Source organism: Stegostoma tigrinum, chromosome 22 (genome assembly GCF_030684315.1).
Source record: "Stegostoma tigrinum isolate sSteTig4 chromosome 22, sSteTig4.hap1, whole genome shotgun sequence".
NCBI classification, from domain to species: domain Eukaryota; kingdom Metazoa; phylum Chordata; class Chondrichthyes; order Orectolobiformes; family Stegostomatidae; genus Stegostoma; species Stegostoma tigrinum.
Window position 1 is genome coordinate 6,354,862 of NC_081375.1, and position 12,795 is coordinate 6,367,656.

General features: G+C 41.3%; 1 protein-coding gene across 4 annotated transcripts in view; it reads left to right on the top strand.

Annotated features, from left to right (window-relative positions):
* The window catches only part of LOC125463859 (C-Jun-amino-terminal kinase-interacting protein 4), a 264,228-nt gene that overhangs the window by 226,334 nt on the left and 25,099 nt on the right, over positions 1-12,795 (top strand). For all 4 annotated transcript variants that reach the window (XM_059653600.1, XM_059653601.1, XM_059653602.1 and 1 more), the window contains 5 exons: positions 1,922-2,149; positions 2,779-2,986; positions 6,884-7,006; positions 8,069-8,149; positions 12,564-12,631. In XM_059653600.1, the coding sequence (XP_059509583.1) occupies positions 1,922-2,149; positions 2,779-2,986; positions 6,884-7,006; positions 8,069-8,149; positions 12,564-12,631 (708 nt within the window). The remainder of the gene's footprint in view (positions 1-1,921; positions 2,150-2,778; positions 2,987-6,883; positions 7,007-8,068; positions 8,150-12,563; positions 12,632-12,795) is intronic.

The window sequence follows — 12,795 nt, forward strand, 5'->3', positions numbered from 1 at the left end:
TTGTAGCGGAGGTTTTGTTGGTTTAAATCTGGACTTGTACTTGTACGTGTCTTTTCCTTGTGCTGCTGTTTACCTCTCCTCCCTGACATAAGGGATACTGATGGAATGTTTGCTGAGCTATAAGATGGATGGCATGGTGGCTCAGTGGTCAGCACTGCTACCTCACAGCGCCAGGGACCTGGGTTCATTTCCAGTCTCGGGCGATTGTCTGTGTGAGGTTTGCACGCTCTCCCTGTGTCTGTGTGGGTTTCCACTGGGTGTTCCAGTTTCTTCCCACAGCCTGAAGATGTGCAGGCTAGGTGGATTGGACATGCTAAATTACCCATAATGTTCAGGGATGTGTAGGTTTAGGTGTGCTAAACATGGGAAATGCAGGGTTAGTGGGATAGGGTAGGGGAATGGGTCTGGGTGGAATGCTCTTTGGAGGGTTGCTGTGGACTTGTTGGGCTGAATGGCCTGTTTCCAGACTCTGGGGATTCTATATATTTTTTAAAAAAGGGGTATTCTTTGAAGTTCAGTTGTTCTTATTAGTTCCCACTGATTTATGTGGCTAACCTGGTTCAGTTTCTGGTCAGTGGTAAACTCAGGATGTTGATAATGGAAGAATTAGTGATGGTAATACCATTGAACATTAAGGGATGAAGATTAGATTCTCTGTTATTCAAGATTGTCTATTACTTAGACAGTGCAAATGTTATTTGTCACTTAGTATCCCAAGCATGAATGTTGTTGAGATCTTGTTGCATTTGGTCATGAACTGCTTCAGTATTTCAGAAGTTGCAAATTGTGCAATCATCAGTGAACACTCCAACTTCTGACCAGATGATGGATGGAGGGCCATTGATCGAGCAGTTGAAGATTGACCAGGGACTTTACCTTGAATAACACCTGCACTGGCATCTTGGGGCAGACATGATTGACCCTTAACAATTTACAACTGTCTTCCTTCGTTCCAGGCATATCTCCACCAAGAGGAGTGTTTCCCTCGTTGATTCCGGTTTTGCTGGGGCCCTTGATGATGTCATTGGTTAATTGCAGTCTTTATTTAGTTCTCACAATACCTCTGATGCTTAGTTCTTCATCCATGTTTGGATCAATGTTGTAATGAGATTAGGGGCAGAGACCTTGGCAGAACTTAAATGGTGTCAAATTTATCACAGTGCCATAAATAACATCCCTTGGTTCCCTGCTTATGCTGTATGAGGCCTGACTTCAATGCACTCAAATTCTATTCATTTAGGCAGAGTTAAAATCAGGCCAGCTATGTCAGAAATGAATAATTTACATTTCTAGTCCTACTTCTAGCATCATTCTCAACCTCAGGACATCTCAGAGTATTGAATAATTTTCTGTAATTACTATCGTCACAGAGAAAGAATGGCAGAGAATTTGACACAGCATGGTTACACAAATATAGATGAGATAAATGACCAGATAATCTGTTTGGATGAAGTTTGTGGAGAAATAAATATTAATCCAGGTCATGGAGAGCTCCCAACTCCTCTTAGATAGTGGATTCATGTATTTTATGTCAACCTGAGATCATGAATAGATATCTTGTTCAAAGCATGACCCACTGTCAGTACAGCAGCCCTTCAGTACTGCACTGGAGGTACTCACCTAGCCAATGTACTCATGTCTTTGGTGTTAACCTTGAACCTAGTTGAGTTTTTTATGAGAATGCTGCTGACTGAGCCATGGCAGACTGAATTGTTCAAATTTTTCATGAAGCACCATGCAGCTGTGAGACATGTGATAATGGGAACTGCAGGTGCTGAAGAATCCAAGATAACAAAGTATGAAGCTGGATGAACACAGCAGGCCAAGCAGCATCTCATGATTGTTTTTAACGATGTAATGTTGGGTATCATTATCAGTTAGGTAATCATTTATAATAAATCATCCTATTAATAATTTATAGGTGCTCGAGAGACGGACTATCCTGCTGGAGAAGAGATTCCAATGGATGCTGAGGGAAGCCAGGCGGAATGTGCCTCTTTAGCAGGAAGTGTTGCCAGTAACAGTTCAGCAGGAAGTGACAACCTGTTGGGCGGCATCACAGTTGTTGGATGCACTACAGAAGGTGGCGCTGCACCTCCGACCCCGTGCACCCCTGCCAGTTCCTCGCCCCTCCCTGAAGGAGAGCCAGGTATCCATTGTTTATGTCTTGTGGCTTAACCATGTTCTATATTTACATCTTTATTCTGATTTGAGGTAAGAATGGTATCAACTGAACCACAGCTAACAAATTTGATAAGAACTCTCTGAAAAGAAGTTATTGTTTGTTAGCTTTTAAGTAATAATAATAATCAGTTTGATCACACTGATGATCTTCAGTTTTCTTGAAAATTGGTGAGAATACAGAAGATGGAAAATGAATGATACTCAGTCCAGATAAATCCAAGAAATATAAAAGTAAACACAGACTTCAGCGGGAACCTGTCACAGCCCACCATCATTATTATGGTAATAAATAGGCTGCTGCAGTGAAGCTGCAAATCCATAGTGTTTAAATCTTAAATTCCTTCCTTTTGGAGCTTGGTGAATGTATCCATGTGATGTTAAATGTAAGTCTGACAAAAAGCAACGATACAGTGTTCCTATCTTTGAAATCAACTTAAGTGATTCGGTTGGATGTTTATAAATTCCCATGTGTTCAGGCAAGTGGCCCACTGCTACTATGTAGGACAGACAGTTCAGTGGCAAGGGACAACTAAGTCTGTCTGCTGTGTGATCTGTTTAAAAGATCTCTGCCATAATAGCTGTACCTTGTTGCAGGGGAAATTGGTACTGTGAGCATCAGCCCTGACGGAAGTTTGCCAGCAGCAGAAGAGGCCACGGAAGCAACAGAATCCAATCTAAATCTTCCGCTGTCAGATGATGATTTAACTGATGTCAGTCAGTCTGGAGCTTACACAGAACATGTTTTTACAGACCCACTGGGAGTGCAGAGCTCAACAGACAGCACACAGATGTTTAACAGACGGTGTGTAAAATTCTGAGGTTGTAGCACAAACTACATTTTTTTGACCTGTGTTGCATGCTGCATAGAATGTAAATTCCTGTATTAAATATATCTCTCTTTTGAGCATGTGGCAAAGTTAGGATGGGAATGTGTTTTGTGTGGGAATCTGAGTGACATGGTACCTTGGTTTCCAAGGCAGTGTTCAAAATACACTCATTCATTTCCAAGTACCCTTCAAAAAGCCTGGAGAAATTCCAACAACAGAGTGAACAGCCAGAAATGTGTCCCTCTGTCCTACCTGGAAGAGACAGAGCCTGTGAGGCACTAATCCTACAGTCAAAGATTTTGTCTCTCCCATGCAGGGCATTTCAGCTCCATCAATCACCAACTTCCTCTTTCCAGCAATAAGACAAAGAACTGAGGATGCCAGAGATCTGAAACAACAACAGAAATTACTGGCAAAACTCAGCAGGCCTGGCAGCAAATGTGGGAAGAAAGCAGAGTTTAACATTTTGAGACCAGTGACTGTTCATCAGAATTCAAGAGTCATTGGACTCGAAACATTAACTCCGTTTTCTTCACAAAGATGCTGCCAGACCTGCTGAGTTTCTCCAACAATTTCTGTATTCGTTCTTCTTTCCTGCTCTTGTTACTCCTCAGGCGATGGAATCTCTGACTGAAGGAGTAATAAGAGCACAAGAGAAGGAACCTGTGAGCAAATCTCTCCCGGGGCTAGTCCTGTGGCATCAAGAGGGGGCTTTGACTAGGTTGGAGCAGTCACTCAGCATGCTTGATCAAGGTGAGTGCCCACTGGGGCAGGGCTTGAGTTTCATGTGGTCAGGTGAGGTGTGATGATACTTGGTATGAGGTTTGGCTGGTCACTGGAGTAATGGGCCTGAATTCCAGCTGGTCATGGAGCCAGCATGAAACAGTTGCTTAGTGAAGTTTGTGAAATTCACGGTGAAAGATTTTGATCATATTTATAAATAAAAGTGCGCAGCAGACTATCTTGCAAATTATTTATGGATGGTTTCTTGAAATCTGTAGGCTTAATAGGGGGAAGGGTGTAACGCTATGTGGGGGTGGTATTGCTGCTGGGTATAGGTGTCATCCAGGCTGGGTAGTGTTCAAGCTTTATTGTCCACCCTCGTATCGTTCCATTTGATGGTCCATAGTGCTATTGAGATGTGAGTGATTGTGTGGTTTGCTTTTTCTTCTAGTTTTGCTACTTAAACATGGGTGAGCTTGAAAGCTGTGCATCAAATATGCAGGACTTGGATATAACCACACTACATTTACCGTTTTCACGTACAACCTGTTTTACGTCAACAATCAATTTTGTCTCATTTTCCTTTTGGGCTGGAAGTTTAAAAACCTGATCCTAATCCTGAACTTTATATTTGAAAATTCTCAAGAAGTTACCATGTGTCTACTGTTTAGAATTTTAATCTATAAAAAATATGTGTGGGAGATGTATTTATCATCAATTAATAAAAATTGTACTTGTGGATTCCAAGTTAGAAGATTTAACATGTAAATGTATGATGCACTATTTGGTCTTTGAGCTATTTACAGAAGAAAGACTTGAAAAGAATTCAGCCCAACTACAGAAAGAGACATCACAACGTGACTGCATCATTTAGTACAGAAGTTAGTGAAATAAAAAAGTAGCCCTTGAAAGAAAAGGTTATTTTGACCCCTTTTCCAGTGACCTTTTTAACACACGTAACTGCTCTGGGAAATTCCGTTTGTGTCTGCAACACGACAGAGTGTTGGCCATTGGGGATCAGTCTGCAAATGTCTCAGTGGTCAAGTCCAGTTCTGCTTGCATTTGTAGTTATATTTATTCTGCTCCACAAATGGAGCAGAAGAAATGTGACCTGTTCATCAAAAATATTGTATCATGCAAAAATGATATTTTTAATATAAAATGAGTGTACTTGCCACTAGAAATATACTACTGATCTTTCCTTACTGTTGAAGCCTCGCCCCCTCCCCCCTCACTCAAAAATAATCATTTGGCATAACGGTGGCTCAGTGGTTAGCACTGCTGCCTCATAGCGCCAGGGACCTGGGTTTGGTTCCATCTATGGGTGGAGTTTACATGTTCTCCCCGTATCTGCGTGGGTTTCCTCTGGGTGCTCTGGTTTCACCCCACGGTCCAAAGATGTGCAGATTAGGTGGATTGGCCATGCTAAATTGTCCTGTAGTCTCCAGGGATGGTTAGATGAGCTAGCCATGGTTAATGTCGGGTTATTGGGATAGGGTAAGTGGCTGGGTCTAGGTGATTGATTCTTACATGGGTTGGTGTGGACTTGATGGGCTGAATGGCCTCCTTCACCACTATAGGGATTCTATGATTAAAGCACTGTAATCTGCAAGGTTTGGACCTGGTACTGGCAAATGGAATTAGAATGGATGGATATTAGAATTTATTCAACTGCACAGACACCATGGCTGAATAGCCTTTTTCTGTGATTCTAAAAGAAAGAAATTCTGTTCCATTTTGGACTATTTCACTTTGTTATAAGTTTCAAAATAAACCATGTTCTTTATGCAACTCATGACACCAAATTAAATAGCTGACAAAATGCAAATAAACTCCAAGTGCAAGGATTTAGGATTTACAGTAATCTATACAAAGTGGAACTTATGCTTAAGTGAGTGTCCTCCCATCTTTCTTCATCAGAATGTCTAATTAGGGGACCACATTTAGCCTGTAATTTAGTCATTTGAATAAGTCTTCCACATCTTGGCTTTTTTTGCAATGTATTGCATCTTTTTATAATGATTGCCAATATTTCAGTACATGTAGGTACACTGAAGTAATTAAGAAAGCTAACAGAATTATTGTTTATTTTGAAGGAAATTGAATACAACGTAGGGAGACTATGTTTCAGTTATCCACAGCATTACATCTGGAGTACTGTTCATAGTGTTGGTCTCCTTATTTCAGGAAGAATGATAATGTTTTGGAAGCAGTTCAGAGAAAGTTCACTAGACTAATACCTGCAATGGGTTGGTGTTTTAAGTTGGACTGGCTAAGGCTTGTATCTGCTGGAATTTAGAACAGCAGGAGGTGATTTCGTATGTAAAATTGTGAGATTTGTTGACAGAGTGGATGTTGAAACAACGTGATTGTCCTCTTACTGGAGAATCTAGAACTGGGAGTCACTGTTTAAAAATAAGGGGTCACTCATTTAAGACATGGGTGGGGAGAATATTTTTCTCGTAAAGCTGAGTATCTTTGGCAATCTAATGCTCAACAGACATTGGAAGCAGAGTCTTTGAATGTTTTAAGACATAGATTCTTTGTAAGCAAGAGGATGAAAGGTTACAAACCGAATGAACTGTACATTCTGTAATTCAGGAACAAAAACAGAAGGTGCTGGCAAAGCTCAGTAGTTCTGGCAGCATCTGTGAAGGAAAAATCAGAGTTAACGTTTTGGGTCCATTGACTCTTCCTCAACGGGTTGAAAGGTTGTTGGAATTAGGAATGTGAAGTAATCAGATCAGCCATGATTTTATTAAATAACAATTGGCGTACTCCTGACCCCTATTTTAATGGAGATTCAAGAATGGGATGCAGTTCTGATCCTGAGATAATGGGAACTGCAGATGCTGGAGGATCCAAGAAAACAAAATGTGGGGCTGGATGAACACAGCGGGCCAAGCAGCATCTTAGGAGCACAAAAGCTGACGTTTAAGTAGTCTCTCATGCAAGAGGCTCCAATTCTTGGACATGATTGAGGCATTGGAACTGTAGAGGCAGTTTTGCTTTCATTGGAATCAAGTAAAAATGACAAGCAACAACAACATCAGGAATATCTGATGCCATATAAAAATTATGTAGAGAGTAGTGTTACAAGAGTATTCATGATTCTGAGCCTGGTTGCCAACTTTTGCCTTTTCCTGCAGGGAATCCGACCTGTATAAAGATGGTGTATCTGCGCTTCCATTGGATCAAGATCTGATGCGTGAGGAAGCAGAGAAGATGAGTAGTGTTCTACCAACAATGTGGCTTGGCGCACAGAGTGGTTGGTGAGTTATGACATTAAGGTGACACTGTTAATGCAGATATACATTATACCTTCACTTTAAGTCAGTTGAGATGATATAATCAGTCTTTTCGTGCCATGTCCTCTGTTTGAATCCAGCTGAAACTGATGGAAGGAAAAATGGTTTTAAAGACCCCATATGGAAATAACATAGACGAACTTAAAGTTGTTCTGTGGGTGATAACCAAGGCTCAAAACTGTCTTATATTTTGTACAAATTGTTATTTCCCTCCAATCAGTTTTTGAAAATATTGGTGCAATAGGAGGTGCTAACCTGGTATGGTTATATGCTTGGCAGAAAAAGAGGGAGCAGAACTTTGCAGTGGCTTGTTCTGTTCCTGAATATCATTTCTGGTAAATATAGACCCTAAAGTTGAGAGGGACTTTGACTTCTGATACGGAATTTCTTTGTTTTTAATCTGTCATTCATCTAAAAATTTATATATAAAGATTGCAAAGAGAGAAGCATTCACCTGCAATTCAGATGTGGGTGTTCATAAAGTTACGACATGGTTATAAAGAGAAGCAAAATGAGTGTTGTTCATTCTTCTGCAGTGATGGGCTAACTGTGCTTTGGAATTTCAGCAAGGATTATATATTAGGTGAGGACCCAAATTTGCTGGATGTAATCCTTCCAAATGGAATTTCCATTAATAGAATGAAGCCTCCATCTTTACTGAAATAGAAGGGATTTGGCAGAGGATTTACAGGCTCACAGTACTCATGATCCTGGCCACTGTACCTCAGGTAGACCAAGTCAATGGGTTAAATTGGAGCTCACCTTGAGGAGGGTTCAGGGCTGCGTAATAGTTAGGATCCTTGAAGAAGGAGCATAGATCTTTGCTTTCTGGGCAAGGGAGTGGAATGAACCCTACCTCAATTTGTGGCTTCTCTGATCAGGTGGATACTCGAGATGTGTTCCCACTGATGCTGCCACTCACTGGAGCGACTTAAATTAAAGGACTAATTCCCCTTGACTCTTCCTGCAAATCTTTTCAAAAAGAATTATGAAGAGACAGTGAATTTCTTGTTTGTTTTCTTGCAGTTTGTATGTCCATTCCTCAGTAGCTCAGTGGAAGAAGTGTCTTCACTCCATTAAACTGAAAGACTCTATTCTTAGTATTGTGTAAGTTGTAAAATTTTTGCATATTTAATTTCAGTTATCTGGTTATACTTTAACAACATCAACAACTATGCTTTAATCATTTATTATTTGCTTACAAATAAATTTTTAAAATCCCAGGTATCTAGTGTTTTATTTTTGGCAGTCCATTCAAATTTCTGCAGCTGCTGATTTCCTCAACTGCACCCACCCCACCACCTTCAATCTCCTTTGCCCCTAGTGAAATTATCATTTCTTTCATCCTGGCCATTTCTTCTCGTGTGACCGTCATCTACGCTTAAATTTGATGAATGGGGACTTTATAGGATATGTGGACAACTGTTTTAACAGTTCAATGATCAACCTGTACAGCAAAGATAACTCCAGATCTTATTTCACTGTAAGCCATCTTCTTAAACATTTCTTCCCTGTCACCCCCATCCGTACCTCTACCATAAAGCACACCAGTGCAATTAAGTCAATCGAGTCAGCAGCTTCTGCAGTATTCCTTTCTTCAAATAGTCCACCAAACCAACCTTTTAATGCTTCACCCTGTCTTAGCCCTGAACTTGCAACTTTCTAAAGCCTCTCTTCAATCAGCTTTCTTCCCCTGTCTGACTTGATCTTGTCCATGGCACCCACCTCCTGTTCCCCAGTCCTATTGCCACTGAAACATCTGATCAGTCAGTTTACCCAGCTGACCCCATGTTAATTGGATATTATAAAGAGTTCAGTCCCTTCAGTTGTTGGCCCACTTGCTTTCAAATTACTGTCACCATGTCTGTCCTCAAAAATACCCTTTGAATGGCACAGTCCCATCTCCAAGCTTCGTTTGTTTTTCCATGTTCAATCGTGGGACATGGGCCAGTTGTCTGTCTGTAATTGTCCCTTGAACTGAGTGGCTTGCTCAGGCCATTTCAGAAGACAGTTAAGAGTCTACCATGTTGCTGTGGTTTAAGAATCACTTGTAGACCTGACAAAGAAAGGATAACTACATCGGCTATTCAGATGGGTTTGTAAAAAAATCAAGGGTGATTAATGGATAATGAGATTTGAACCCATGACCCCAGAATATTAGCCTGAGGTTCTGGTTTACTCGTACAATGACCTCAGCACTGCGCCAGTGCTTCTCCAGGCACCCTTTCAAACACGAAATATGTTGGAAATTTGCAACCAAAACACACAATGCTGGAAATACTCGGTAGGTCAGACAGTGCCTGTGTGTAGAAGTTCATGTTTCAGGTTGATGACCTTTTCTCAGAACAGATATCTTTCATTGTCCTTATCTCATTCCACAGGTGCTGCTTGACCTGCCAGACATTTCCAACATTATTTTTTCGTCATTTCTAAACTCCCTTTTCTCTGCAGATTCCTTCAACATGTTATCACCTCCCAAATCTATTCCTGTATTTCCATGTTTAATTCTTCCAATTGGGCTTCTGCTCTTGCTGCCATACCAAAAAGGTATCCATAAATGACATCTTATGTGACTGTGGAAAACACAAGTTCTCCTTTATTACGTTCTTAACCTGTCTCCAGCATTTGAGACAGTTGACACTTTCCCCAGTACAGTTGTCTAACCGGGCGGGAGTGCCGTCACCTAGTTCCATTCATTTTAATTTAATGTAAGCCAGGAAATCATTTGCAATGCCTTCACTTCCTGCTGCCACTTGGGTTCCTCTGTTTGCAAGGATTTAACCTTGACCCTTCCTATTTCTAATTCACATGCTGCTCCTTTGTGATATTCTCTTGAGGTACAGGATTAATTTTTACACATACGCTGATGTCACACTGCTCTACTCATTTTCTTATCTTGACTCCTTAGTTTTTTTTGTTGCTGAATTATCAGATAATCTATCTGATATACAATATTGGCTGAGCAGAAATCCCTTCCAATTAAATAGTGAAAAGATGGAAACCACTGCTTTTGGTACCCAGTCCAAACTCCATTCCCTGGATGCCAACTCCATCAATTCCTTGGCAGCATTTTGATATTTAACTTATCTTGATGTCATTAGTAGGGGCATAGTGTACAAAAGACAAGGAAGTTATGTTAAATATGCTTAAAAGACTGTTTCATCCTCAACTGGTGCCATTGAAATGTTTTAACCAATAAAGCTCTCAGGACCTGGGGAGAAGATCATTTCTGGATCCCCAAACTGAGATTAGCCTGAGATCATATTAACCTGCAAACATAGTGATCTGGTGTCAGAAATTTGGCCAATCATCACGTTTCCAGCTTTGAATTTCCAATGTTGTCTTTAAGTTCACTTGATGAAGGGGCTCTGCTCCAAAAGCTTGTGATTTCACATAAAACTGTTAGACTATAACCTGGCGTTGTGTGACTTCTGCCTTTAGGTTTAACTGTGAGGTCATTCTCCTTTCTTTCTCAAACCAGAACCAGGGCTGGGTGTCAGGTATTAAATGCAGCTCCCTGAAGTTCTGAATTTGATGTGTCTGAAATTGATCTGATTAATTTGTTTATCAAATTGCTATATAGTATATACAGCCTATAAGTAACCACACAGAATTAATGATTTTTTTTGAGATATTATTTTCTAAGAATACTGAGGAAGTAAATACCCAAAAGTAAACCGGTGACCATGGCTTGTTGCTATCTGGTTCTCTTTGAATTTCCCAGTCGATGTTGGGTCATCATCCTTCCATGTACACATACAAAGCATCTTAACACTAGTCAGCAACATCCTGGAATTGGGGAAAGCTACATCATACAGAATATTAGGTTTTTTTAATTAAATGCATGTAGTGGATGTGAACAGCATTTACTAATGTCCTCAGAAAAAGAAACAACCTGAAACTGTTGTTTCTAGCAATAGACTGGCCACTGATATCTGCTGTAAACCCACCAAATCCCATAGCTATCAGAGATAATGGGAACTGCAGATGCTGGAGATTCCAAGATAATAAAATGTGAGGCTGGATGAACACAGCAGGCCAAGCAGCATCTCAGGAGCACCTGAGATGCTGCTTGGCCTGCTGTGTTCATCCAGCCTCACATTTTATTATCTTGAAATCCCATAGCTATCTGGATTATAGGTCCTTGCATCCTGCTTCCTGTAAAGACTTTATTCCATTCTCCCGGTTTCTCCTTCTCTGCCACATATGTTCTGAAGAGGTTAACCTTAAGGGAGCCTCTAAAATGTCCGCTTCTTCCTCGAGTGAGGATTCCCCAGCAGAGTTGTTGACAGGGCCCTCAACCGGGCCTGATCAAATCTCATGCATTCCCACCACTACACCTCCCTTCCCTCTTGCAACGGTGATGGGGCTCTCCTTGTCTTTACCTACCATCTCGCCAGCATCTACATCCAGAAGACGACCAGCTGCCATTTCCGTTCCCTCCAGTGAGATGCCCCCACCAGACATGCACTTCCCTGCCCTCGCTCGTCTCCCTTCAGCAGGAACTGTTTCCTCAGGGAAACTCTTGTCCACTCTTCCTTCAGGGCCAACATCCCCCTCACTCCCTCAGCATCTTCAGCTGCAATGGCCGAAGGTGTAACACCTGCCCATTTACCTCCTCCCTCCCCACTATCCCAGGGCCCAAACACACCTTCCAGGTGAAGCACTGCTTTACCTGCACTTCCCACAGTCTGGCCCAGTGCATTCACTGCTCACAGTGTGGTCTCCTGTAAGTCGGGAAAACAAAGTGTAGGCTGGGTGACACCTTTACAGAACAACTACGTTCTGCCCACAAAACAGAGCTTTGAGTTACCTGCCACTCCAACACACCACCCCCGTTCCCTGGTCAACATCACTGTTTCAGGCTTGCAGTGAAGCTCAGCATGAGCTGGAAGAACAACAGCTCATTTTCCACTTGGGGACTTTGCAGCCCTCCAGTCTCCAAGTTGAGTTCAATAATTTTAGAACCTGAACTCTCCCATGTCCTAGCCCCCAAACTACACACCAGGCCTTGTTATCACAGTCTGCCACTAACAGTCTCCATTAACAGCTAATCACTCTCCTAGCCAGATTGGTACCCACTCCCTTGTCCAATCATTCTTCTCTGTCTTTGGGCTCTATCTCCGTTTATTGTTTACTCCTTATCTCCACCCCCCCCCCCCCCCTCCACCCCCCCCCATCCAATCTTTTGCATATAAGCCAACCTTTTTCGAACTACCAATAGTCCTGAGGAAGAGTCACTCAACCCAAAATATTAACTCTGATTTCTCTTCATAGTTGTTGCTGAGCATTTCCAGCAATTCCTGTTTTTGTTTCTCAAGCTGTTGTTGATGAACTAGGTGTATTTGGAATATGTATGCCTAAATAAATAATTATAAAAGTGTATAAGAACTAGGTCCAGTTCTTTTTGTTCATCTTTTGGCTTTTTAAGAGTATAGAATGGGAAAAGTTATGGCTTGAAGGGTGGTCCTTGTACATTAGCAACAAGATTTTCAGTTACACCTAGTTTTTCTTTTGCCAGACATTTAAAAGGAAGAGTATTAGTAGCATTGGCTGATGGCACCTTGGCAATCTTTCACAGAGGAGTAGGTAAGTCACTATAACATGAACTGCATTTCTGTGTTCTAATTGAGAAAGTGATAGTGCCAAGCTATACATTCTAAGGTTGAAAATTCACTGTTCCCTCCCCAAACTTAGGTTTAGTGTAATTTTAAGTGCATTTATCATTGTTACTTTAAGGTTTCATTACACTA